Source organism: Rhinoraja longicauda, chromosome 3 (genome assembly GCF_053455715.1).
Source record: "Rhinoraja longicauda isolate Sanriku21f chromosome 3, sRhiLon1.1, whole genome shotgun sequence".
Lineage (NCBI taxonomy): Eukaryota > Metazoa > Chordata > Chondrichthyes > Rajiformes > Arhynchobatidae > Rhinoraja > Rhinoraja longicauda.
In genome coordinates, this window is record NC_135955.1 from 1,586,753 (window position 1) to 1,610,334 (window position 23,582).

General features: G+C 58.8%; 1 protein-coding gene across 1 annotated transcript in view; it reads right to left on the reverse strand.

The window, feature by feature from the left end:
* Positions 1-23,582, reverse strand: part of spef2 (sperm flagellar 2) — a 131,003-nt gene that overhangs the window by 66,008 nt on the left and 41,413 nt on the right. The window contains 3 exon segments of the mRNA XM_078430530.1: positions 3,579-3,664; positions 7,329-7,761; positions 14,939-15,014. Of these exon segments, the coding sequence (XP_078286656.1) occupies positions 3,579-3,664; positions 7,329-7,761; positions 14,939-15,014 (595 nt within the window).

The following is a 23,582-nucleotide window of genomic DNA, read 5'->3' on the forward strand; positions in this document are numbered from 1 at the left end:
AGCTGCCTGAAGCATTTGGCTCAATGTAAGCTCAGAGTGGAGAGAGGAGCAAATACTTCCCCACAGCCCACAGAGACCAACACGCACAGACCCCCACACACACGGAGACCTCCGCACACACAGAGACCCCCGCAAACACACAGAGACCCCCCCCACCCACAGAGACCCCCACGCACAGGACCCCCACACACACACGGAGACCCCCACGCACAGACCCCCACACACACGGAGGACCCCCACGCACAGACCCCCCACACACACGGAGACCCCACACACACACGGAGACCCCCCCACATACAGAGACCCCCCCACACACACAGAGAACCCCCGCACACACACAGAGACCCCCCCACACACACACACACAGAGACCCCCCCACACACACACAGAGACCCCCACACACACACAGAGACCCCCCCACACACAGAGACCCCGCACACACAGAGACCCCCCGCACACACAGAGGCCTCCGCACACACACAGAGACCCCCCCCCCACACACAGAGGCCCCCACACACACACAGAGACCCCCCACACACAGAGACCCCCACACACACACAGAGACCCCCACACACACAGAGGCCCCCACACACACACACAGACCCCCACACACACAGAGGCCCCCACACACACACAGAGACCCCCCACACACACAGAGACCCCCCACACACACAGAGACCCCCCCACACACACAGACCCCCCCACACACACAGAGACCCCCCCACACACACAGACCCCCCCACACGCACAGACCCCCGCACCCGCAGAGACCCCCGCACACACAGACAGACCCCCGCACACACCGAGGCCCCCCCACCCACAGAGACCCCCGCACACACGGAGACCCCCCACACACAGAGACCCCCGCACAGACCCCCCCCACCCGCACAGACCCCCCCACCCACAGAGACCCCCCCACCCGCACAGACCCCCCTCACCCACAGAGACCCCCCCACCCACACAGACCCCCCCACCCACAGAGACCCCCCCCACCCACACAGACCCCCCCACCCACAGAGACCCCCACACCCCCCCACCCACACAGACCCCCCCCACCCACACAGACCCCCCCCACCCGCACAGACCCCCCACCCGCATAGACCCCCCCACCCACAGAGACCCCCCCACCCACAGAGACCCCCACACCCCTCACAGACCCCCCCCACCCGCACAGACCCCCCCACCCACAGAGATCCCCCCACCCCCCACCCACACAGACCCCCCCACCCACAGAGACCCCCCACCCACAGAGACCCCCCACCCACAGAGACCCCCCACCACAAAAACCCCCCCACACCGCAGATCCCCCACCCACACAGACCCCCCCACCCGCAGAGACCCCCCACCCGCACAGACCCCCCCACCCGCAGAGACCCCCCCACCCCCCACCCACACAGACCCCCCCCACCCGCACAGACCCCCCCCACCCGCAGAGACCCCCCCACCCCCCACCCACACAGACCCCCCCCCACCCACACAGACCCCCCCCACCCGCACAGACCCCCCCACCCACACAGACCCCCCACACGCACAGACCCCCCCACCCGCACAGACCCCCCCACCCACAGAGACCCCCCCACCCGCACAGACCCCCCCACCCACAGAGACCCCCCCACCCACACAGACCCCCCCACCCACAGAGACCCCCCCACCCACACAGACCCCCCCCACCCACAGAGACCCCCACACCCCCCCCACCCACACAGACCCCCCCACCCACACAGACCCCCCCACCCACAGAGACCCCCCCACCCGCACAGACCCCCCCACCCGCACAGACCCCCCCACCCACAGAGACCCCCCCACCCACAGAGACCCCCTCACCCACACAGACCCCCCACCCACAGAGACCCCCCACCCACAGAGACCCCCCCACCCACAAAAACCCCCCCCACCCACAGAGACCCCCCCACCCGCACAGACCCCCCCACCCACAGAGACCCCCCCACCCACACAGACCCCCCACCCACAGAGACCCCCCACCCACACAGACCCCCCCACCCACAGAGACCCCCCACCCACAGAGACCCCCCCACCCACAAAAACCCCCCCACCCACAGAGACCCCCCACCCACAAAAACCCCCCCACCCGCAGATCCCCCCACCCGCACAGACCCCCCCCCACCCGCAGAGACCCCCCCACCCCCCACCCACACAGACCCCCCCCACACAGACCCCCCCCACCCGCACAGACCCCCCCACCCGCAGAGACCCCCCCACCCCCCACCCACACAGACCCCCCCACCCGCACAGACCCCCCCACCCGCACAGACCCCCCCACCCGCACAGACCCCCCCACCCACAGAGACCCCCCCCACCCGCACAGACCCCCCCCCACCCACAAAACCCCCCCCCACCCGCAGATCCCCCCACCCACACAGACCCCCCCCATCCGCAGAGACCCCCCCACCCGCAGAGACCCCCCCACCCGCACAGACCCCCCCCACCCGCAGAGACCCCCCACCCCCCACCCACACAGACCCCCCCCCCACACAGACCCCCCCACCCACAAAAACCCCCCCACCCGCAGATCCCCCCACCCACACAGACCCCCCCACCCGCAGAGACCCCCCCACCCGCACAGACCCCCCCCCACCCGCAGAGACCCCCCCACCCCCCACCCACACAGACCCCCCCCCCACACAGACCCCCCCCACCCGCACAGACCCCCCCACCCGCAGAGACCCCCCCACCCGCACTAGACCCCCCCACCCGCACAGACCCCCCCACCCACACAGACCCCCCCACCCGCAGACCCCCCCACCCGCACAGACCCCCCCACCCGCACAGACCCCCCCACCCGCAGAGACCCCCCCACCCGCACTAGACCCCCCCACCCGCACAGACCCCCCCACCCGCACAGACCCCCCCCACCCGCACAGACCCCCCCACCCGCACAGACCCCCCCACCCACACAGACCCCCCCACCCGCAGAGACCCCCCCACCCACACAGACCCCCCACCCACAGAGACCCCCCCACCCACACAGACCCCCCACCCACAGAGACCCCCCCACACGCACAGACCCCCGCACACGCAGAGACCCCCCACCCACAGAGACCCCCTCACCCACACAGACCCCCCCCACACGCACAGACCCCCGCACACGCAGAGACCCCCCCCACCCGCACAGACCCCCCCACCCGCACAGACCCCCCACCCATACAGCCCCCCCACCCGCAGAGACCCCCCACCCACAGAGACCCTCCCCGCTCTGATTTATAAAGTTGTGCCATCATCTATCTCCCTGCTGTCCATTCAATGTCCAGGCTGACAAAGGCAAGTGTCTCCTCATTTGTCACCTTCACCACCCGATCTGCCTGTGCTGCCAACTTCAAAGTTCTTTGTGTCCCCCTGGTCCTCAATACTCTCCTGTATCCATCTGTGGGGGATGGGCGAACAGTTCAGTTCAGTTGAGTTTATTGTCACGTGTACCAAGGTACAGTGAAAAGCTTTTGTTTCGTGCTAACCAGTCAGCGGAAAGACAATGCATGATTACAGTTGACGATTGACAGCGTACAGATCCAGGATAAGGGAATAAGGTTTAGTTGTCCCAGACCTGGGTTGATGCAACTTACCATCACCTCCACAGCCCTGAATCTCCAAGCCGTCAATATGGACACCGTGTTGCAGGAGGCAGTGCAGGCCGCTGGCGAGGGAGAAACTGTGGAGCACCAGGAGAAGCAGGAGGGGGAAGCAGAGCGTGGAGCAGAGGGGAAGGTGAGTGAGAGTTGTGATCAGCCACTTGTGGAACATGGAGAGTGGTCGTGGTGTTGCAGTGTGCAGAGAGGTGAGAACGGGCTGGGAATCACAAAACCCTCAGCTTGTGCATTGTCCATGGTTCACTGGTACTTTATACTCACATGTGCCGTGGTACAGCACAGTATCTTTTTTGCATACAGTTCAGTAAAGTTCTTTTTTCGCGTTTCCGCAGGTTTCCGCATTTTTAAAATCCATTTTCTGAGCTTTTTGCACGGTTTCCGCTTTTTTCACTTTGCCAAATAAACAGAGAAATCGGATCGAAAAAAGAAAGAAAAATAAATAAACGATGTATAGACTTCCACTAGATGTCGCTAGTGGTTTTGTAAGAAATCCCCCCCCCCCCCACCCTGCTCCCCGAAAATGTGTCACTTAGGCTGGGCAAGGCAACCAATCTCGACCTCATCGGGACTTCCATGGTCAGTTCGGCCGCTAGAGGTCGCTGGAGGTTCCACAAGAAATCCCCCCCCCCCCGTGCCCTGGAAGTCTCTCCAAAAAATGTGGCACCCAGGCTGGCCAAGGCAGCCAATCTCGACGTCATCGGGACTTCCACGGCCGATCGGTGGGTTGAATTTGCAACCTGCGGCCGGGGCTCTGGAACTCCAGCCCAGCTGGAGCCAGCAAATCTATCCCCATAGCCGACTTCCTTGGCCTGCTGGATAAACCAGCAAAGATCTGGAAGCGAGTGCCAGAAAATCAGTGGTGGAACTGTAATGAGTAAATATTAAATTTAAGTGCAAGAATATATAACTAAATTGATGTCAGTGATGATCTTGCCCGCTCGCTTCCTGGCCCTTGCAGTGTACAGTTCGTCAATGGGGGGAAGGTTGCAGCCAACAAGCTTCTCAGCTGATCGAACGATGTAATTTAAACCAGCATCTGCAGTTCTTTCCTCCATATTTAATCCACTCTTTTACTTGTGCATGATTGAACATGTATGATATGATGTGTGTGAATAGCACGCAAACAAGGCTTTCCACGTGACAATAATAATAAACCATAAACAGCTAATTATCTTGAAGAGATTTGCCTAAAACTGGCAAGGAAATCTTTTATTGGATGGAGTTTTGGGAATGCAATATCTCTGTAATATATTTCTTGCAAATACAGATTGCTTTCAGTTCCTCCTTCCTGCTTACCTCTCGATTATCTATTATTGGGATACTTTCCCCATCCTCTAACTGTGCAAATAAACCCCAAATCATTATTTAGCCTGCCAGCCATTTCAGTATTAATTCCCCAGTCTCCTTCCTAAAGCTACTCTGTTTTAATTCCCTGGTTTATCTTCCCGACGGCACCCAATGTTAATTCCTAGTATTAATTCCCTGGTCTCCTTCTCAAAGAGACCCAGAGTTAATTCCCAGTATTCACTCCCAGTATAATTTCCCAAACCTTCCCAAAGGGACCAGTGTTCATGTTATCTGTGCTCTTTCTCTTTCTATCCTTGCGGGAGCTCTGACAGGACCCGGCAATGGATCTCTGGACCCTCCCTCTCAACCCCTCCCCCACCCTCTCACCCCCCCCCCCCTTCCTCCCCCTCCCTCCCTTTCCTCCCTCCTTCTACCCTTTCCCCTTCCCGTCCTCCCCCTCCCCTTCCTCTCCCTCCCCTTCCTCCCCCTCCCCTTCCTCCCCCTCCCCTTCCTCCCCCTCCCCTTCCTCCCCCTCCCGTTCCTCCCCCCCTTCCACCCCGTCCCCTTCTCCTCCCCTTCCACCCACACCCCTTTCTCCCCCTCCCCTTCCTTCCCCTCCCCTTCCTCCACGTCCCCTCCCCTTCCTCCCCCTCCTCTTCCTCCCTCTCCTCTTCCTCCCTCTCCTCCCCCTCCCACCCTCCCCTTCACTGCCATCCCCTTCACTTCCTTCTCCTCTCCCCCTCCTCCTCCTCTTCCTCCCCCTCCTCTTCCTCCCCCTCCTCTTCCTGCCTCTCCCACCCGTCCTCTTCCTCCCCCTGCTGTTCCTCCCCCTCCCTCACCCCCCTCTCCCTCCTGTTCCACCCCCTCTCCCTCGCTGACGCTGGCTCTTGCATTGGCCGTTGCAGGCGGGCGGCCCGGACGAGGCTGGCGCTGTTGTGGGCGACGTTGTTGCTGAGGGGCAGGACGGTGAGGAGGGAGCTCCGCGGGAGCCGGCCCCCCTCCTCTCGAAAAGCCCCCCTGTGGTGCAGCTGGAGTCGGGCCCCGGAGCCGAGGGTGGGTGTGAGCAGCAGCCCGGTACGTCACCTCTCCCAGCTGGGACCCGGGGGGAGGCTGGACAGTGGGCCCAAGATCAGGGAGGTCACCGCTGTGTGGCAGAGGGCAGAGGGCAGGGGAGGGTCTGGCCAGAGCCAGTGCACCTGCACAACCCCTGCTGCAGGTGTAGCCACAGGCCGGGCCAGAGTCACGGGCCAGGCCCGGGGTCACGGGCTGCGCCATGAGGTCACAGACCGGGCCCGGGGTCACGGGCTGCGCCATGGTGGGGTCACAGACCTTGCCAGGGTCAGAGGCTGGGACACAACAAATACTGGAGTAACTCAGGCAGCAGCTGTGGAGAGAGGAACGGGTGACGGGGAGAGGGAGACATGCAGATATGGAAGGGTAAGGTGTGAAAAAGACAGATCAAAGCAGACGATGTTAAGGAGACGCAGAAGTGTTCATTGTTAGCTGAGGGAAGGTGACAACGAGGTATACAATCAGTAAAATTAATCAGGAGGGCAGTGAAAGTAGTTGGAGAACCAGGGTGGGGGAGGGACAGAGAGACGGTTACTTGAAGTTAAAGGTTCAGGTCCCAGGGTCATGGGGTGGGCCCGGGGTCAAAGGTTCGGGTCCAGGGTCATGGGACGGGCTCTGGAGTCACAGGCGGCATCCTGGGTAACTGACTGCACCACTGAATTGTCATAGTGCTAGCAGGCATTCAGCCCAGTGACGCTGTGCAGTCCCCTGGTAAACACAAAATGCTGGATCCACAAAGGATCGCAAACTTGCTAGCCTATTTTCATTCTGTGTTGTTCCCTGTCAGCCCTTTGCTGCCCTCCCCCCCCCCCCCCCACACCCCCCCCACCCCCGACCCTGTGATGTCCCCTGCACCGTCATTGCTTGGAGGCGCTGGTTGGTTCCGCTCCTGGCCGTGAGCAGTGAGTCCAGGGTCACTGCTCAGTGTCCCGTCCCCAGTGTCAGTGCCCCAGAGTCCGGTCCTCAGTGTCCCGGCCCCAGTGTCCCGTCCCCAGTGCCTGGTCCCCAGTGTCTCGTCCTCAGTGTCCGGTCCTCAGTATCCCGTCCCCAGTGTCAGGGCCCCAGTGTCCCGTCCCCAGTGCCCGGTCCTCAGTGTCCCGTCCCCAGTGCCCGGTCCCCAGTGTCTCGTCCCCAGTGTCCGGTCCCCAGTGTCCCGGCCCCAGTGTCGGGGCCCTGTCCCCAGTGTCAGGGCCCCAGTGTCCCGTCCCCAGTGCCCGGTCCTCAGTGTCCCGTCCCCAGTGTCCCGTCCCGAGTGCCTGGTCCCCAGTGTCTCGTCCTCAGTGTCCGGTCCTCAGTATCCCGTCCCCAGTGTCTCGTCCCCAGTGTCCCGTCCCCAGTGTCCCGTCCCCAGTGTCCCGTCCCCAGTGCCCGGTCCCCAGTGTCTCGTCCCCAGTGTCCGGTCCCCAGTGTCCCGGCCCCAGTGTCGGGGCCCTGTCCCCAGTGTCCCGGCCCCAGTGTCGGGGCCCTGTCCCCAGTGTCCCGGCCCCAGTGTCGGGGCCCTGTCCCCAGTGTCCGGCCCCCAGTGTCCTGTCCTCAGTGTCGGGGCCCCGTCCCCAATGTTCGGTCCCCAGTGTCCGGCCCCCAGTGTCCCGCCCCCAGTGCCCCGGACCCAATGTCCCGCCCCCAGTGCCCCGGCCCCAGTGTCCCGTTCCCAGTGCCTGGGCCCCAGTGTCCCGCCCCCAGTGCCCCGGCCCCAGTGTCCGAGCTCTGATTTCGGGGCCAGCTGCTAATTTTGCTGTGAATCTCTCAGTGCCAGAATCAACGAAGGAGCAGAAGGAAATACCGGGAGTCCTGACCTCCACTGATGACAAGCAAGAGCCCCAGGTAAGTGGCCGTCCCCACTGAGGGTCAGTGTGTGTGTGTGACTGTCTCCCAGTGAGGGTCAGTGTGTATGTGTGTGTGTGGGGGGGGGATTGTCACCCAGTGAGGGTCAGTGTGTGTGTGACTGTCTCACAGTGAGGGTCAGTGTGTGTGTGTGAGTGTGTGTGAGTGTGACTGTCTCACAGTGAGGGTCAGTGTGTGTGTGTGAGTGTGTGTGAGTGTGACTGTCTCACAGTGAGGGTCAGTGTGTGTGTGTGAGTGTGTGTGAGTGTGACTGTCTCACAGTGAGGGTCAGTGTGTGTGTGTGAGTGTGTGTGTGTGTGACTGTCTCACAGTGAGGGTCAGTGTGTGTGTGTGAGTGTGTGTGAGTGTGACTGTCTCACAGTGAGGGTCAGTGTGTGTGTGACTGTCTCACAGTGAGGGTCAGTGTGTGTGTGTGTGTGTGTGTGTGACTGTCTCACAGTGAGGGTCAGTGTGTGTGTGTGAGTGTGTGTGAGTGTGACTGTCTCACAGTGAGGGTCAGTGTGTGTGTGTGAGTGTGTGTGAGTGTGACTGTCTCACAGTGAGGGTCAGTGTGTGTGTGTGAGTGTGTGTGAGTGTGACTGTCTCACAGTGAGGGTCAGTGTGTGTGTAGCAAGGAGAACAGTACAACACAAGGATAGGTCCATTGGCCCACAATGTCTATGGCAACCATGATGCCAAGACCTCCATGTCCATCTGCACAAATCCATGTCCATCCACACCCTGCATATCCATATCCATATGCCAAAAGTCTGGTAAACACCACTATTGTATCTGCCTCAACCACCACCCCCGGCATCATGATCCAGACACCCAACGCCCTAGGTGTAATTCCCCACATCTTTAAATTCCCCTCGTACTTTAAAGCTGTGCATCTAGTATTTGAGTTTTCCATTGTGAGAAACATGTTCTGACTGTCTACCCTATCTATGCCTGTCACAATTTTATATACTTCGACAAGATCTCCCCACAATCTCCAGCGATCCAGAGAAAACAATCCAAATCTGTCCAACCTCTCCCAGGCAACTTTCTGATAACCTTGTGGGAAGGAACTGGGGATGCTGGTTTTCCCCAAAAATTGACACAAAATGCTGGAGTAACTAAGCGGGGGGACAGGCAGCATCTCTGGGTGGAAGGAATGGGTGACGTTTCAGTTCGACACCCTTCTTCAGAGATCCTTCTCTCCAGAGATGCTGCCTATCTCGCTGAGTTAAGGGCCTGACCCACTTAGGCGATTTTAAGGCGACTGCCGGCGACTAGGCTGTCACCGAACGTTAGCCAGGGTGTCGCGGGCATGATCGTGATGAGTCTTCTAAAGATCGTAGTGGATGTCGGCGCGTCGCCGAGAAATCAAACGGTTTGAAATCTCTCTGACAGCTGGCTTGTCGCCAGGCATCGTTGCTTATTGCGGTCGCTGTCGCATGCTGTCCCCAGGTTTGATAGGTTCTCTTAAGATGCATTTAGAAGCACATAATATTAAAATAAGTAAAGTCATTTCAAAATACCATAAAATGCTTGTGTTTAACCAATTTATTTACCGTCAGGACATTTGACAGGTAGATTGGAGGCAACAGTTTGACGGTCCAGTAAGCGTGGGGATTTTCGCGATGTTTTTGGCCTCAGCCATTACATTTAAAGTAGGCTCCCAACCCAGATATGCAACCCAGAAACCAGATATGCATCTCCCTTACATTTTCAAAGAATGCCCACATACTTTTCACACAAATCCACTGAACCACTTTTTAAATTAATTTTTTTAATACAGCTATTAGTAAACTGGAAGTAAATCCTGTTTATTCCTTGTTACAGTGAAGCTTGGTTTTTAAGTAAACCATACAAGGTGTTATAGTTCAAAACTCTCAAGTACTTACCGACTTGTCAGTGATTTCAGCGAAAATTAGGACCGGAGAAGCATTGACAGCGTGGGAATTGTCACGATGTTTCAGAAGTCGCTGTAATCTCAACTTGACTCGGCATTGTCGTGGTCATTGTCGTCGGGTAAAAGAAAAGTTCGGAAATCTGCTACGACTTTGACAGTCGCTGGCAGTCACCAAAAAGATCGCCTAAGTGGGACAGGCCCTTAACTCCAGCATTTTGTGCCTATTTCTGGTAAACCTGCACCCTCTCCCAAGTCTCCAAGATCCCTCTGTACATAAATGCAGTTAAGGGTCATGCCATTAATTGTTTACATTCGACCTCTCAAAGTGCAACACCTTGCACTTGCTCAGATTAAACTCCATCTGCCATTTCTTCACCCATTTCTGTAACTGATCTACATTCTGCTGCATACCTTGACAGCCTTCCTCACAGTCTGCGACCACAGCAATCTTGGTGTCATCTGCAAGCTTACTGACCAACCTGTCGATCTTTACATCCAAGTTGCAAGATGCTGCCTGTGTGTGGTGACATGTTGCAAGTAGCACAACAGAAAATAATCAAATATAACAGTTCTGAGCTTACCTGGATAAATTAAAGAGCATATCAGTGCTGTAACTAACAAGCTGCTAAGCCATTTAAACGCATTAGCGCTATTGTAATCTACAGGTAGCAACAGAGCTACCAACTGTAAGGGAATTCCCGATCGCAGGGGAATCCCTTACCTGGCAGAGGATGCAGGAACAGTGAGTACAGCACCTGGAAACACCAGGGAAGCCTCCAGTGTGTCCGGAAACTTGGCCAGCAGGCAGGTCAGACTGAAGCACAGGGGACTATGACCCCCTCTACCATCCTACTGGCCAGTGTGCAGTCTCTGGAAAATAGAGGAGGACATGAGGTCAAACCTGCTTTACCAAAGGGAGCTGAGGGAATGCCATGTGCTGTGTTTCACAGAGACATGGCTTGCCCCAGCTCCCCAGACTCAGCCAACCAGCCTGCAGCTTTCTCCATCCATCACATGGACTGAACGCAGGCAACGGGGAAAGGGAGAGGCGGGGGCACCTGCCTCATGGTCATCTCTTCACGGTGCTCACATGCGGCACTAACTCCTGCCTAACTCCTGCTCTCCGCACCTGGGACACCAAGCGTTGAAGTGTCGCCCCTTCTACCTCCGAGAGAATTCACCTCCATCATGCTGACCACGGTAGACATCCCACCCCAGGCAGACGTCCGTTTAGCACTGGAGGAGCTGCGTTTTTGCGGGTCAAATTTGCGGATGACACAACGGTGATCGGGCTGATCTCCAACGGCGATGAATCAGCCTACAGAGCGGAGGTGCAGAACCTGGCGAGCTGGTGCTCAGAGAACAACCTGTCCCTAAACACAACTAAGACCAAGGAGCTAATTATCAACTTTAAAGGTCACAGAATGCGGAATACGCTCCAGTCCTCATCAACGGGGACAGAGAGGTGAGAGTGTCCAGCTTCACATATTTCAGAGGACCTCACATGGTCCACCAACACCGCTGCGCTGGTCAAGAAAGCACAGCAATGGCTGTTTTTCCTGAAGACGCTGAAAAAGGCCGGTCTGCCCCAACAGTTACTGATGACCTTCTACCGCTGCACCACAGAGAGCATACTGACATACAGCATCTATGTGTGGTATCTCAGCTGCACAGCAGCGGATAAGAGAGCTCTACAGGGGGTCGTCTGCAGAGCGCAGAGGATCATTGGGATACAGCTACCAGCCCTGGAGGACATCTACAACGCACGCTGCCTCAGGAAAGCCACCAGCATCTACAAGGACTCCACACACCCATGCCACCGTCTGTTTGAACTACTTCCATCTGGCAGACGTTACAAGGCCTTCTACGCCCGCACCTCCAGACTAAGTAACAGCTTTATCCCAAGAGCTATAGCTGCTCTGAATCAGTCCTGCTGAGAGCCCGCCATGATCTGTCTCTGACCCCAGGGTCATCTGGCACAACTGACCCTGCATGAACCTTTTTTGCACTTTACCTTGTTTCTTTTCCCCCTCCCCCCCCCTTTTGTTGTTTTCGTTTTCGCCGTGATTTATTTACATATTTTATAGCATCGATATGGAAGTGGCATTCTTAATCTCGTTGTACTTGTACAATGACAATAACAGATATTGTATTGTTTTGTATGCTGGGGTCAACAAACACAAGTTGGCGTTCCCCAAAGCCTTTACCATCACAGCCGGGGACTTCAACAAAGCCAGCCTGAGCAATCACTCCTGAACTACCAACAACCCGTTTCCTGCAGCACCCTTGACCACTGCTATATGACCATCAGAGATGTCTATCGCTCCATCCCTTCTGCTCACTTCAGGAAATCTGACCATTCAGCAACTGAAGAGCACATCCCCAGCGGTGAGGACTGCTCAGAGCTGGTCGGGGGAGGCAAAGGAACGACTACCAGACTGCTTGGAGTCAGTAGATTGAGCTATGTTCAAAGACTCTTCAACGGACCTGAATAAATACGCCACAGTCGTTACAGACTTCATAAGGAATGTGTGGAGGAGTGTGTTCCTACGAAAACCATCCGAGTGTTTCCCAACTAGATGCTTTGGATGAACTAGGAGATTCACATTCTTCTGAGGACCAGATCCTGGATATTCAAGTCAGGCGCTGCAGTGGTGTACAAGAAGTCCAGATGTGACCTTGATAAGACCATCAAAAAGGCCAAAAGGAACTTACACTCTCAGCTCGATGAGATGGATGTTCGGCGCAGGGCAGGGCACAAATGCCATCACTTCCCACCTCCAAGGCCAAATCAGAGCAGCTCAAGCAACAGTGAAGCATCACTCCCTGACGAGCTCAATGTGTTCTACGCACGGTTTGATAGGGAGAACATTGATGTGCCTCCCCAAGGCCCCATAGCCCCCAATGGTTTTGCAGTCACAGAGGCCGACGTCAGAAGACCCATCGGGGGGGGGGGGGGAGGCGGACCCTCAGAAAGCATCTAGACTTTATGGAATATCGGGACATGTTTTTAAAACTTGTGCAGACAACTGGCTGGGGTTTCTGAGATTCCCACCTGCCTCAAGAGACCACCAATAATACCGGTGCCCAAGAATAGTAAAGTGACAGGTCCCAATGACTATCGCCCGGTGGCACTAACGTCCGTGGTGAATTGCTTTGAGAGGTTGGTCATGGTACATATCAACTGGAGAGGCCTCAACAAGAACCTCGACCCACTACAGGTCAATGGAGGATGCGGTCACACTGGCTCTCCACTCCACACTGCACCACATGGACAATAAAAGCACATACGTTAGGCTGTTGGTAATAGACTACAGCTCGGCATTCAATACCATCATACCCTCCACGTTAGTAATCAAGCTCACGGAACTGGGTCTCTGGATCCTCGACTTCCACATCAACAGACCACAGTCTGCTCGAATTGGCAGCCACACGTCTTCCCCAATAACCATCAATACGGGAGCACCTGAAGGCTGCGTGATTAGCCCCCTGCTCTCCTCACTCTGTACTAACGACTGTGCAGCCGGACACAGTGCCAACTCCATCTTCAAGTTCGCCGACGACACCACCGTTGTTGAGATCGGCCGACTGACCAAATGGTGCCCGCACAACAACCTGGCTCAACAACTAGCACAGCAACCTGGCTCATCAACCTGGCTCATCAACCTGGCTCAACAACCTGGCTCAACAACCAGCACAGCAACCAGCACAGCAACCTGGCTCAGCAACCTGGCTCAGCAACCTGGCTCAACAACCTAGCACAGCAACTAGCACAGCAACCTGGCTCAGCAACCTGGCTCAACAACCTGGCTCATCAACCTGGCTCAGCAACCTGGCTCATCAACCTGGCTCAGCAACCTGGCTCAGCAACCTGGCTCAGCAACCTGGCTCATCAACCTGGCTCATCAACCTGGCTCAACAACCTGGCTCAACAACCTGGCTCAACAACCAGCACAGCAACCTGGCTCAGCAACCTGGCTCAGCAACCTGGCTCAACAACCAGCACAGCAACCTGGCTCAGCAACCTGGCTCAACAACCTGGCTCAACAACTAGCACAGCAACCTGGCTCAGCAACCTGGCTCAACAACTAGCACAACAAGCAGCACAGCAACCTGGCTCAACAACCTGGCTCATCAAACCTGGCTCATCAACCTGGCTCAACAACTAGAACAGCAACCTGGCTCAACACCAGCACAACAACCTGGCTCAACAACCTGGCTCAACAACCAGCACAACAACCTGGCTCAACAACCAGCACAACAACCTGGCTCAACAACCAGCACAACAACCTGGCTCAACAACCAGCACAACAACCTGGCTCAACAACCTGGCTCATCAACCAGCACAACAACCTGGCTCAACAACCAGCACAACAACCTGGCTCAATACCAGCACAACAACCTGGCTCAACAACCAGCACAACAACCTGGCTCAACAACCTGGCTCATCAACCTGGCTCAACACCAGCACAACAACCTGGCTCATCAACCTGGCTCAACACCAGCACAACAACCTGGCTCATCAACCTGGCTCAACACCAGCACAACAACCTGGCTCATCAACCTGGCTCAACACCAGCACAACAACCTGGCTCATCAACCTGGCTCAACACCAGCACAACAACCTGGCTCAACAACCTGGCTCATCAACCTGGCTCATCAACCAGCACAACAACCTGGCTCAACAACCAGCACAACAACCTGGCTCAACAACCTGGCTCAACAACCAGCACAACAACCTGGCTCAACAACCTGGCTCAACAACCAGCACAACAACCTGGCTCAACAACCAGCACAACAACCAGCACAACAACCTGGCTCAACAACCAGCACAACAACCTGGCTCAACAACCTGGCTCAACAACCTGGCTCAACAACCAGCACAACAACCTGGCTCAACACCAGCACAACAACCAGCACAACAACCTGGCTCAACAACCTGGCTCAACAACCAGCACAACAACCTGGCTCAACAACCAGCACAACAACCAGCACAACAACCTGGCTCAACAACCAGCACAACAACCTGGCTCAACAACCTGGCTCAACAACCAGCACAACAACCTGGCTCAACACCAGCACAACAACCAACACAACAACCTGGCTCAACAACCAGCACAACAACCAGCACAACAACCAGCACAACAACCAGCACAACAACCAGCACAACAACCTGGCTCAACAACCTGGCTCTCAATGTCAGTAAGACCAAGGAACCGATTGTGGATTTTGGAAGAGGAATGATGGGGATGAGTACCCTCAAAGCTGTCTATATCGACGGGATGAAGGTGGAGAGAGTCAAAAGCTTGAAGATCTTTCTTGGACCCAGCACACTGATGCAATTATAAATAAAGCACATCAACGTCTCTACTTCCGGAGAAGATTGCAGAGATTCGGTATGTCAAAGAGGATTCTCTTGAACTTCTACAGGTGTAGAGAGCATATTGATTGGTTGCATCATCGCCTGGTTCACCAACTTGAACGTCCAGGAGTGAAGGAGACTGCAAACAGTGGTGAACACTGCCCAGTCCATCACCGGCTCTGACCTCCCCACCATCGGAGGGATCTACAGGAGTCGCTGTCTCAAAAAGGCAGCCGGCATCATCAGACACCCACACCACCCTGGCCACACACTCGTTTCACACCTGCCACCGGGAAGAAGGTACAGGAGCCTGAAAACTGTAACGTCCAGGTTCAGGAACAGCTTCTTCCCTGCAGCCATCAGGCTATTAAACACTACAACCTCAAATAAGCTCTGAACGACCTAGACTTGGGGGCATTGGTTTTGTGTTTTTGCATTTGTTTGTATTTATGTGTGTGTATATATATGTATGTGTAAATATGTGTATGTTTGTGGGTATATATATATCTATCTATATATTATATATATGTATTTGTGTATATGTGTTCGTACAGTGCCTTCCATAACGGAATTTCCTGCATAATTAGATGCAGGAAAAATGTTCCCAATGTTGGGGGAGTCCAGAACCAGTCTTAGAATAAAGGGGAGGCCATTTAAAACTGAGGTGAGAAGGAATTTTTTCACCCAGAGTTGTGAATTTGTGGAATTCTCTGCCACAGAGGGCAGTGGAGACCAAATCACTGGATGGATTTAAGAGAGAGTTAGATAGAGCTCTAGGGGCTCCTGGAAACAAGGGATATGGGGAGAAGGCAGGCATGGGTTATTGATTGGGGACGATCAGCCATGATCACAATGAATGGCGGTGCTGGCTCGAAGGTCCGAATGTCCTCCTCCTGCACCTATTTTCTATGTTTTTAAGGAGACTGCTAGCATCAATTGTGCAAACAATTTGAAAGAGCAGATTAAAAGCTGCAGAAATATTGTGACAAATGGAAGTCCAAGGGCCATGCAGATAGGATTTTGTGGGTGCAATTTAAAATGAGTTGAGTATCTTAAAACTGGAGAGCTGGAACGGGAGCATAATCCCTATTCAGAACCACTTTGACCCACATCCATGCCTTTCATTTCAAAACTCACCTTACCAAAATCAACTGTTTGTAACATTATTAAGAAGAAAAAGAGCACTAATGTGCTTACTAATGGCAAAGGGACTGGCAGGCCAAGGAAGACCCCCACAGCTGATGACAGAAGAATTTTCTCTATAATAAAGAAAAATCCCCAAACACCTGTCCGACAGATCAGAAACACTCTTCAGGAGTCAGGTGTGGATTTGTCAATGACCACTGTCCGCAGAAGACTTTATGAACAGAAATACAGAGGCTACACTGCAAGATGCAAACCACTGGTTAGCCGCAAAAATAGGATGGCCAGGTTACAGTTTACCAAGAAGTACTTAAAAGAGCAACCACAGATCTGGAAAAAGGTCTTGTGGACAGATGAGACGAAGATTAACATATCAGAGTGATGGCAAGAGCAAAGTATGGAGGAGAGAAGGAACTGCCCAAGATCCAAAGCATACCACCTCATCTGTGAAACACGATGGTGGGGGTGTTATGGCCTGGGCATGTATGGCTGCTGAAGGTACTGGCTCACCTGTCTTCATTGATGATACAACTGCTGATGGTAGTAGCATACTGAATTCTGAAGTGTATAGACACATCCTATCAGCTCAAGTTCAAACAAATGCCTCAAAACTCATCGGTTCATTCTACAGCAAGACAATGATCCCAAACATACTGCTAAAGCACCAAAGGAGTTTTTCAAAGCTAAGAAAATAGTCAATTTTTGAGTGACCAAGTCAATCACCTGATCTGAACCCGATTAAGCATGCCTTTTATATGCTGAGAGAAAACTGAAGGGGACTAGCCCCCAAAACAAGCATCAGCTAAAGATGGCTGCAATACAGGCCTGGCAGAGCATCACCAGAGAAGACACCCAGCAACTGGTGATGTCCATGAATCGCAGACTTCAAGCAGTCATTGTATGCAAAGGGTATGCAACAAAATACTAAACACGACTACTTTCATTTACATGACATTGCTGTGTCCCAAACATTATGGTGCCCTGAAATGGGGGGACTATTTATAAACACTGCTGTAATTTCTACATGGTGAAATCAAAATGTATAAAATACCTTTTATTAAAATCTGACAATATACACTTCAACCACATGTTTTTTCAATTACAAATCTCAAATTGTGGAATACAGAGGCAAATAAGTAAATGATGGGACCTTGTCCCAAACATCATGGAGGGCACTGCATGTTTCTACACATTGAACTGCACATTTTTCCTAGGTAGACACAGAATGCTGTAGTAACACAGCGGGTCAGGCAGCATCTCTGGAGAGAAGGCCTGGGTGATGTTTCGGGTAGAGCATTTTGTGTCTATCTTCGATTTAAACCAGCACCTGCATTTTTTTTTTCCTGCACTTTTTGTTACTCGTTTATTATAATGTTTACAGAGTACTATATTTACATATTCTGGTGTGACGCTGTAAGTATTGTTCATTGTTCTATCGGGGACATCTGACAATAAAACACTCTTGCCTCTCTTGTCTTGAAGTCAGTCATATATTGGTGTTTTGTCCGACAGCTCAGTGCAAGAGCCCAGCTGGGACAGAGAGCTGCCGACTTTCTGAAGAAAGGGGAGAGTGTTCCTGACCAGTTGTTGGTGGAGATCATGACCGAGTACCTGCGGTGAGTGAGGTGGGCGGTGGGTCTGTAAGTGCGGTGGGTCTGTACGTGCGGTGGGTCTGTACATGCGGTGGGTCTGTATGTGCGGTGGGTCTGTACGGGCGGTGGGTCTACGTGCGGTGGGTCTGTACGTGCGGTGGGCGGTGGGTCTGTACGTGCGGTGGATCTGTACGTGCGGTGGGTCTGTACGTGCGGTGGGCGGTGGGTCTGTACGTGCGGTGAGTGCCGTGGGTCTGTACGTGCGGTGGGCGGTGGGTCTGTACGGGCGGTGGGTCTGTACGTGCGGTGGGCGGTGGGTCTGTACGGGCGGTGGGCGGTGGGTCTGTACGTGCGGTGGGTCTGTACGTGCGGTGAGTGCCGTGGGTCTGTACGTGCGGTGGGCGGTGGGTCTACGTGCGGTGGGCGGTGGGTGTGTACGTGCGGTGGGCAGTGGGTCTGTACGGGCGGTGGGCGGTGGGTCTGTACGTGCGGTGGGTCTGTACGTGCGGTGAGTGCCGTGGGTCTGTACGTGCGGTGGGTCTGTACCTGCGGTGAGTGCGGTGGCCGTGGGTCCATGGTCGTGGTGGTGAGTGTGGGCACGGTGGGTGGGTGTGGGCACGGTGGGTGTGGGCACAGTCAGTGTGGGCACGGTGGGTGGGTGTGGGCGTGGTGGGTGGGTGTGGGCATGGTGGGTGGGTGTGGGCACGGTGGGTGGGTGTGGGCACGGTGGTGGGTGTGGGCACGGTGGTGGGTGTGGGCACGGTGGTGGGTGTGGGCACGGTGGGTGGGTGTGGGCACGGTGGGTGGGTGTGGGCACGGTGGGTGTGGGCACGGTGGGTGGGTGTGGGCACGGTGGGTGGGTGTGGGCACGGTGGGTGGGTATGGGCACGGTGGGTGTGGGCACGGTGGGTGGGTGTGGGCACGGTGGGTGGGTATGGGCACGGTGGGTGTGGGCACGGTGGGTGGGTGTGGGCACGGTGGGTGGGTGTGGGCACGGTGGGTGGGTGTGGGCACGGTGGGTGGGTATGGGCACGGTGGGTGTGGGCACGGTGGGTGGGTATGGGCACGGTGGGTATGGGCGTGGTGGTGGGTGTGGGCACGGTGGGTGGGTGTGGGCACGGTGGGTGGGTGTGGTGGTGGGTGTGGGCACGGTGGGTGGGTGTGGGCACGGTGGTGGGTGTGGTGGTGGGTATGGGCGTGGTGGTGGGTGTGGGCACGGTGGGTGGGTGTGGGCACGGTGGTGGGCGTGGTGGTGGGTGTGGGCACAGTGGGTGGGTGTGGGCACAGTGGGTGGGTGTGGGCACGGTGGTGGGTGTGGGCACGGTGGTGGGTGTGGGCACGGTGGTGTGGGCACGGTGGGTGTGGGCACAGTGGGTGGGTGTGGGCACGGTGGTGGGTGTGGGCACGGTGGTGTGGGCACGGTGGGTGTGGGCACGGTGGGTGGGTGTGGGCACGGTGGGTGGGTGTGGGCACGGTGGGTGGGTGTGGGCACGGTGGTGGGTGTGGGCACGGTGGTGGGTGTGGGCACGGTGGTGGGTGTGGGCGTGGTGGTGGGTGTGGGCACGGTGGTGTGGGCGTGGTGGTGGGTGTGGGCACGGTGGGTGGGTGTGGGCACGGTGGTGGGTGTGGGCACGGTGGTGTGGGCGTGGTGGTGGGTGTGGGCACGGTGGGTGTGGGCACGGTGGGTGTGGGCATGGTGGGTGGGTGTGGGCACGGTGGGTGGGTGTGGGCACGGTGGGTGGGTGTGGGCACGGTGGGTGGGTGTGGGCACAGTGGGTGGGTGTGGGCACGGTGGGTGGGTGTGGGCACGGTGGGTGGGTGTGGGCACGGTGGTGTGGGCACGGTGGGTGGGTGTGGGCACGGTGGTGGGTGTGGGCATGGTGGGTGGGTATGGGCACAGTGGGTGGGTATGGGCACGGTGGGTGGGTGTGGGCACGGTGGGTGGGTGTGGGCACGGTGGTGGGCATGGTGGGTGGGTGTGGGCACAGTGGGTGGGTGTGGGCATGGTGGGTGTGGGCACGGTGGGTGGGTGTGGGCACGGTGGGTGGGTGTGGGCACGGTGGGTGGGTGTGGGCACGGTGGGTGGGTGTGGGCACGGTGGGTGGGTGTGGGCACGGTGGGTGGGTGTGGGCACGGTGGGTGTGGGCACGGTGGGTGGGTATGGGCACGGTGGGTGGGTGTGGGCACGGTGGGTGGGTGTGGGCACGGTGGGTGGGTGTGGGCACGGTGGTGTGGGCGTGGTGGTGGGTGTGGGCACGGTGGGTGGGAGTGGGCACGGTGGGTGGGTGTGGGCACGGTGGGTGGGTGTGGGGCACGGTGGTGGGTGTGGGCACGGTGGGTGGGTGTGGGCACGGTGGTGGGTGTGGGCACGGTGGGTGTGGGCACGGTGGGTGGGTGTGGGCACGGTGGTGGGTGTGGGCACGGTGGTGGGTGTGGGCACGGTGGGTGGGTGTGGGCACGGTGGTGGGTGTGGGCGTGGTGGTGGGTGTGGGCACGGTGGGTGGGTGTGGGCACGGTGGGTGGGTGTGGGCACGGTGGGTGGGTGTGGGCGTGGTGGTGGGTGTGGGCACGGTGGTGTGGGCGTGGTGGTGGGTGTGGGCACGGTGGGTGGGTGTGGGCACGGTGGGTGGGTGTGGGCACGGTGGTGGGTGTGGGCACGGTGGGTGGGTGTGGGCACGGTGGTGGGCACGGTGGGTGGGTGTGGGCACGGTGGGTGGGTGTGGGCACGGTGGGTGGGTGTGGGCGTGGTGGGTGGGTGTGGGCACGGTGGGTGGGTGTGGGCACGGTGGGTGGGTGTGGGCACGGTGGGTGGGTGTGGGCACGGTGGGTGGGTGTGGGCACGGTGGGTGGGTGTGTGCACGGTGGGTGGGTGTGGGCACAGTGGGTGGGTATTGGCACGGTGGGTGGGTGTGGGCACGGTGGGTGGGTGTGGGCACGGTGGGTGGGTGTGGGCATGGTGGGTGGGTGTGGGCACGGTGGGTGGGTGTGGGCACGGTGGGTGGGTGTGGGCACGGTGGGTGGGTGTGGGCACGGTGGGTGGGTGTGGGCACGGTGGGTGGGTGTGGGCACGGTGGGTGGGTGTGGGCACGGTGGGTGGGTGTGGGCACGGTGGTGTGGGCACGGTGGGTGGGTGTGGGCACGGTGGTGGGTGTGGGCATGGTGGGTGGGTATGGGCACAGTGGGTGGGTATGGGCACGGTGGGTGGGTGTGGGCACGGTGGGTGGGTGTGGGCACGGTGGTGGGCATGGTGGGTGGGTGTGGGCACAGTGGGTGGGTGTGGGCATGGTGGGTGTGGGCACGGTGGGTGGGTGTGGGCACGGTGGGTGGGTGTGGGCACAGTGGGTGGGTATGGGCACGGTGGGTGGGTGTGGGCACGGTGGGTGGGTGTGGGCACGGTGGGTGGGTGTGGGCACGGTGGGTGTGGGCACGGTGGGTGGGTATGGGCACGGTGGGTGGGTGTGGGCACGGTGGGTGGGTGTGGGCACGGTGGGTGGGTGTGGGCACGGTGGTGTGGGCGTGGTGGTGGGTGTGGGCACGGTGGGTGGGTGTGGGCACGGTGGGTGGGTGTGGGCACGGTGGTGGGTGTGGGCACGGTGGTGGGTGTGGGCACGGTGGGTGGGTGTGGGCACGGTGGTGGGTGTGGGCGTGGTGGTGGGTGTGGGCACGGTGGGTGGGTGTGGGCACGGTGGGTGGGTGTGGGCACGGTGGGTGGGTGTGGGCGTGGTGGTGGGTGTGGGCACGGTGGTGTGGGCGTGGTGGTGGGTGTGGGCACGGTGGGTGGGTGTGGGCACGGTGGGTGGGTGTGGGCACGGTGGTGGGTGTGGGCACGGTGGGTGGGTGTGGGCACGGTGGTGGGCACGGTGGGTGGGTGTGGGCACGGTGGGTGGGTGTGGGCACGGTGGGTGGGTGTGGGCGTGGTGGGTGGGTGTGGGCACGGTGGGTGGGTGTGGGCACGGTGGGTGGGTGTGGGCACGGTGGGTGGGTGTGGGCACGGTGGGTGGGTGTGGGCACGGTGGGTGGGTGTGTGCACGGTGGGTGGGTGTGGGCACAGTGGGTGGGTATTGGCACGGTGGGTGGGTGTGGGCACGGTGGGTGGGTGTGGGCACGGTGGGTGGGTGTGGGCATGGTGGGTGGGTGTGGGCACGGTGGGTGGGTGTGGGCGTGGTGGTGGGTGTGGGCACGGTGGGTGTGGGCACGGTGGGTGGGTGTGGGCACGGTGGGTGGGTGTGGGCACGGTGGGTGGGTGTGGGCGTGGTGGTGGGTGTGGGCACGGTGGGTGTGGGCACGGTGGGTGGGTGTGGGCACGGTGGGTGGGTGGGCACGGTGGGTGGGTGTGGGCACGGTGGGTGGGTATGGGCACGGTGGGTGGGTGTGGGCACGGTGGGTGGGTGTGGGCACGGTGGGTGGGTATGGGCACGGTGGGTGGGTGTGGGCACGGTGGGTGGGTGTGGGCACGGTGGGTGGGTGTGGGCACGGTGGTGTGGGCGTGGTGGTGGGTGTGGGCAAGGTGGGTGTGGGCACGGTGGGTGGGTGAAGAGGGGGTGATGCTACAGTCAGCAGCGGTACTCAGCTCCTGCCTGGTCTCCCGTTGCAGACGGCTGCCGGTGGGGTGTGGCTGGATCCTGGATGGTTTCCCCATGAGCCTGGACCAGGCCAAGCTGTTGGAGAAGGCACTCACTGGCGTGCACCCTGACACCACCGCGGCCAAGACCAAAAGGTCCAAGACCAAGCTGGTGGTGGATCCCAAAGCCCCCCCGGACCAGCCCCCTCCCCCCTGCGCCCTGGATATCGCCATCCTGCTGGAGGTGTCTGACAGCACCGCTCTGGCCCGCCACTTCAACTCAGGTATCGGGGGGAGCAGAGAGAGGGGGGGGCAGAGAGAGTGGGGGGGGGGCAGAGAGAGGGATGGGCAGTGAGGGGGGGGGCAGAGAGAGGGGGGGCAGAGAGAGAGGGGGGGGCAGTGAGGGGGGGGCAGAGGGAGGGGGGGGGAGCAGAGAGAGGGGGGCAGAGAGAGGGGGGGGCAGAGAGAGTGGGGGGTGGCAGAGAGAGTGGGGGGGGCAGAGAGAGGGGGGGGCAGAGAGAGAGGGGGGCAGAGAGGGGGGGGGGCAGAGAGAGAGGGGGGCAGAGAGAGAGGGGGGCAGAGAGAGAGGGGGCAGAGAGAGGGGGGGCAGAGAGAGAGGGGGGGCAGAGAGGGGGGGCAGAGAGAGAGGGGGGCAGAGAGAGGGGGGGGCAGAGAGAGAGGGGGGGGCAGAGAGAGGGGGGGCAGAGAGAGGGGGGCAGAGAGGGGGGGCAGAGAGAGAGGGGGGGGGCAGAGAGAGAGGGGGGGCAGAGAGAGGGGGGGCAGAGAGAGGGGGGGACAGAGAGAGGGGGGACAGAGAGGGGGGCAGAGAGAGGGGGGGCAGAGAGAGAGGGGGGGGCAGAGAGAGAGGGGGGCAGAGAGAGGGGGGCAGAGAGAGAGGGGGGGCAGAGAGAGGGGGGGCAGAGAGAGAGGGGGGGCAGAGAGAGGGGGGCAGAGAGAGAGGGGGGGCAGAGAGAGAGGGGGGGCAGAGAGAGGGGGGCAGAGAGAGGGGGGGACAGAGAGGGAGGGGGGGCAGAGAGAGAGGGGGGGCAGAGAGAGAGGGGGGGCAGAGAGAGAGGGGGGGCAGAGAGAGGGGGGGGCAGAGAGAGGGGGGACAGAGAGGGGGACAGAGAGGGGGGGCAGAGAGAGAGGGGGGGCAGAGAGGGGGGGCACAGAGTGGGGGGGGCAGAGAGAGGGGGGCAGAGAGGGAGGGGGGGCAGAGAGAGAGGGGGGGCAGAGAGAGAGG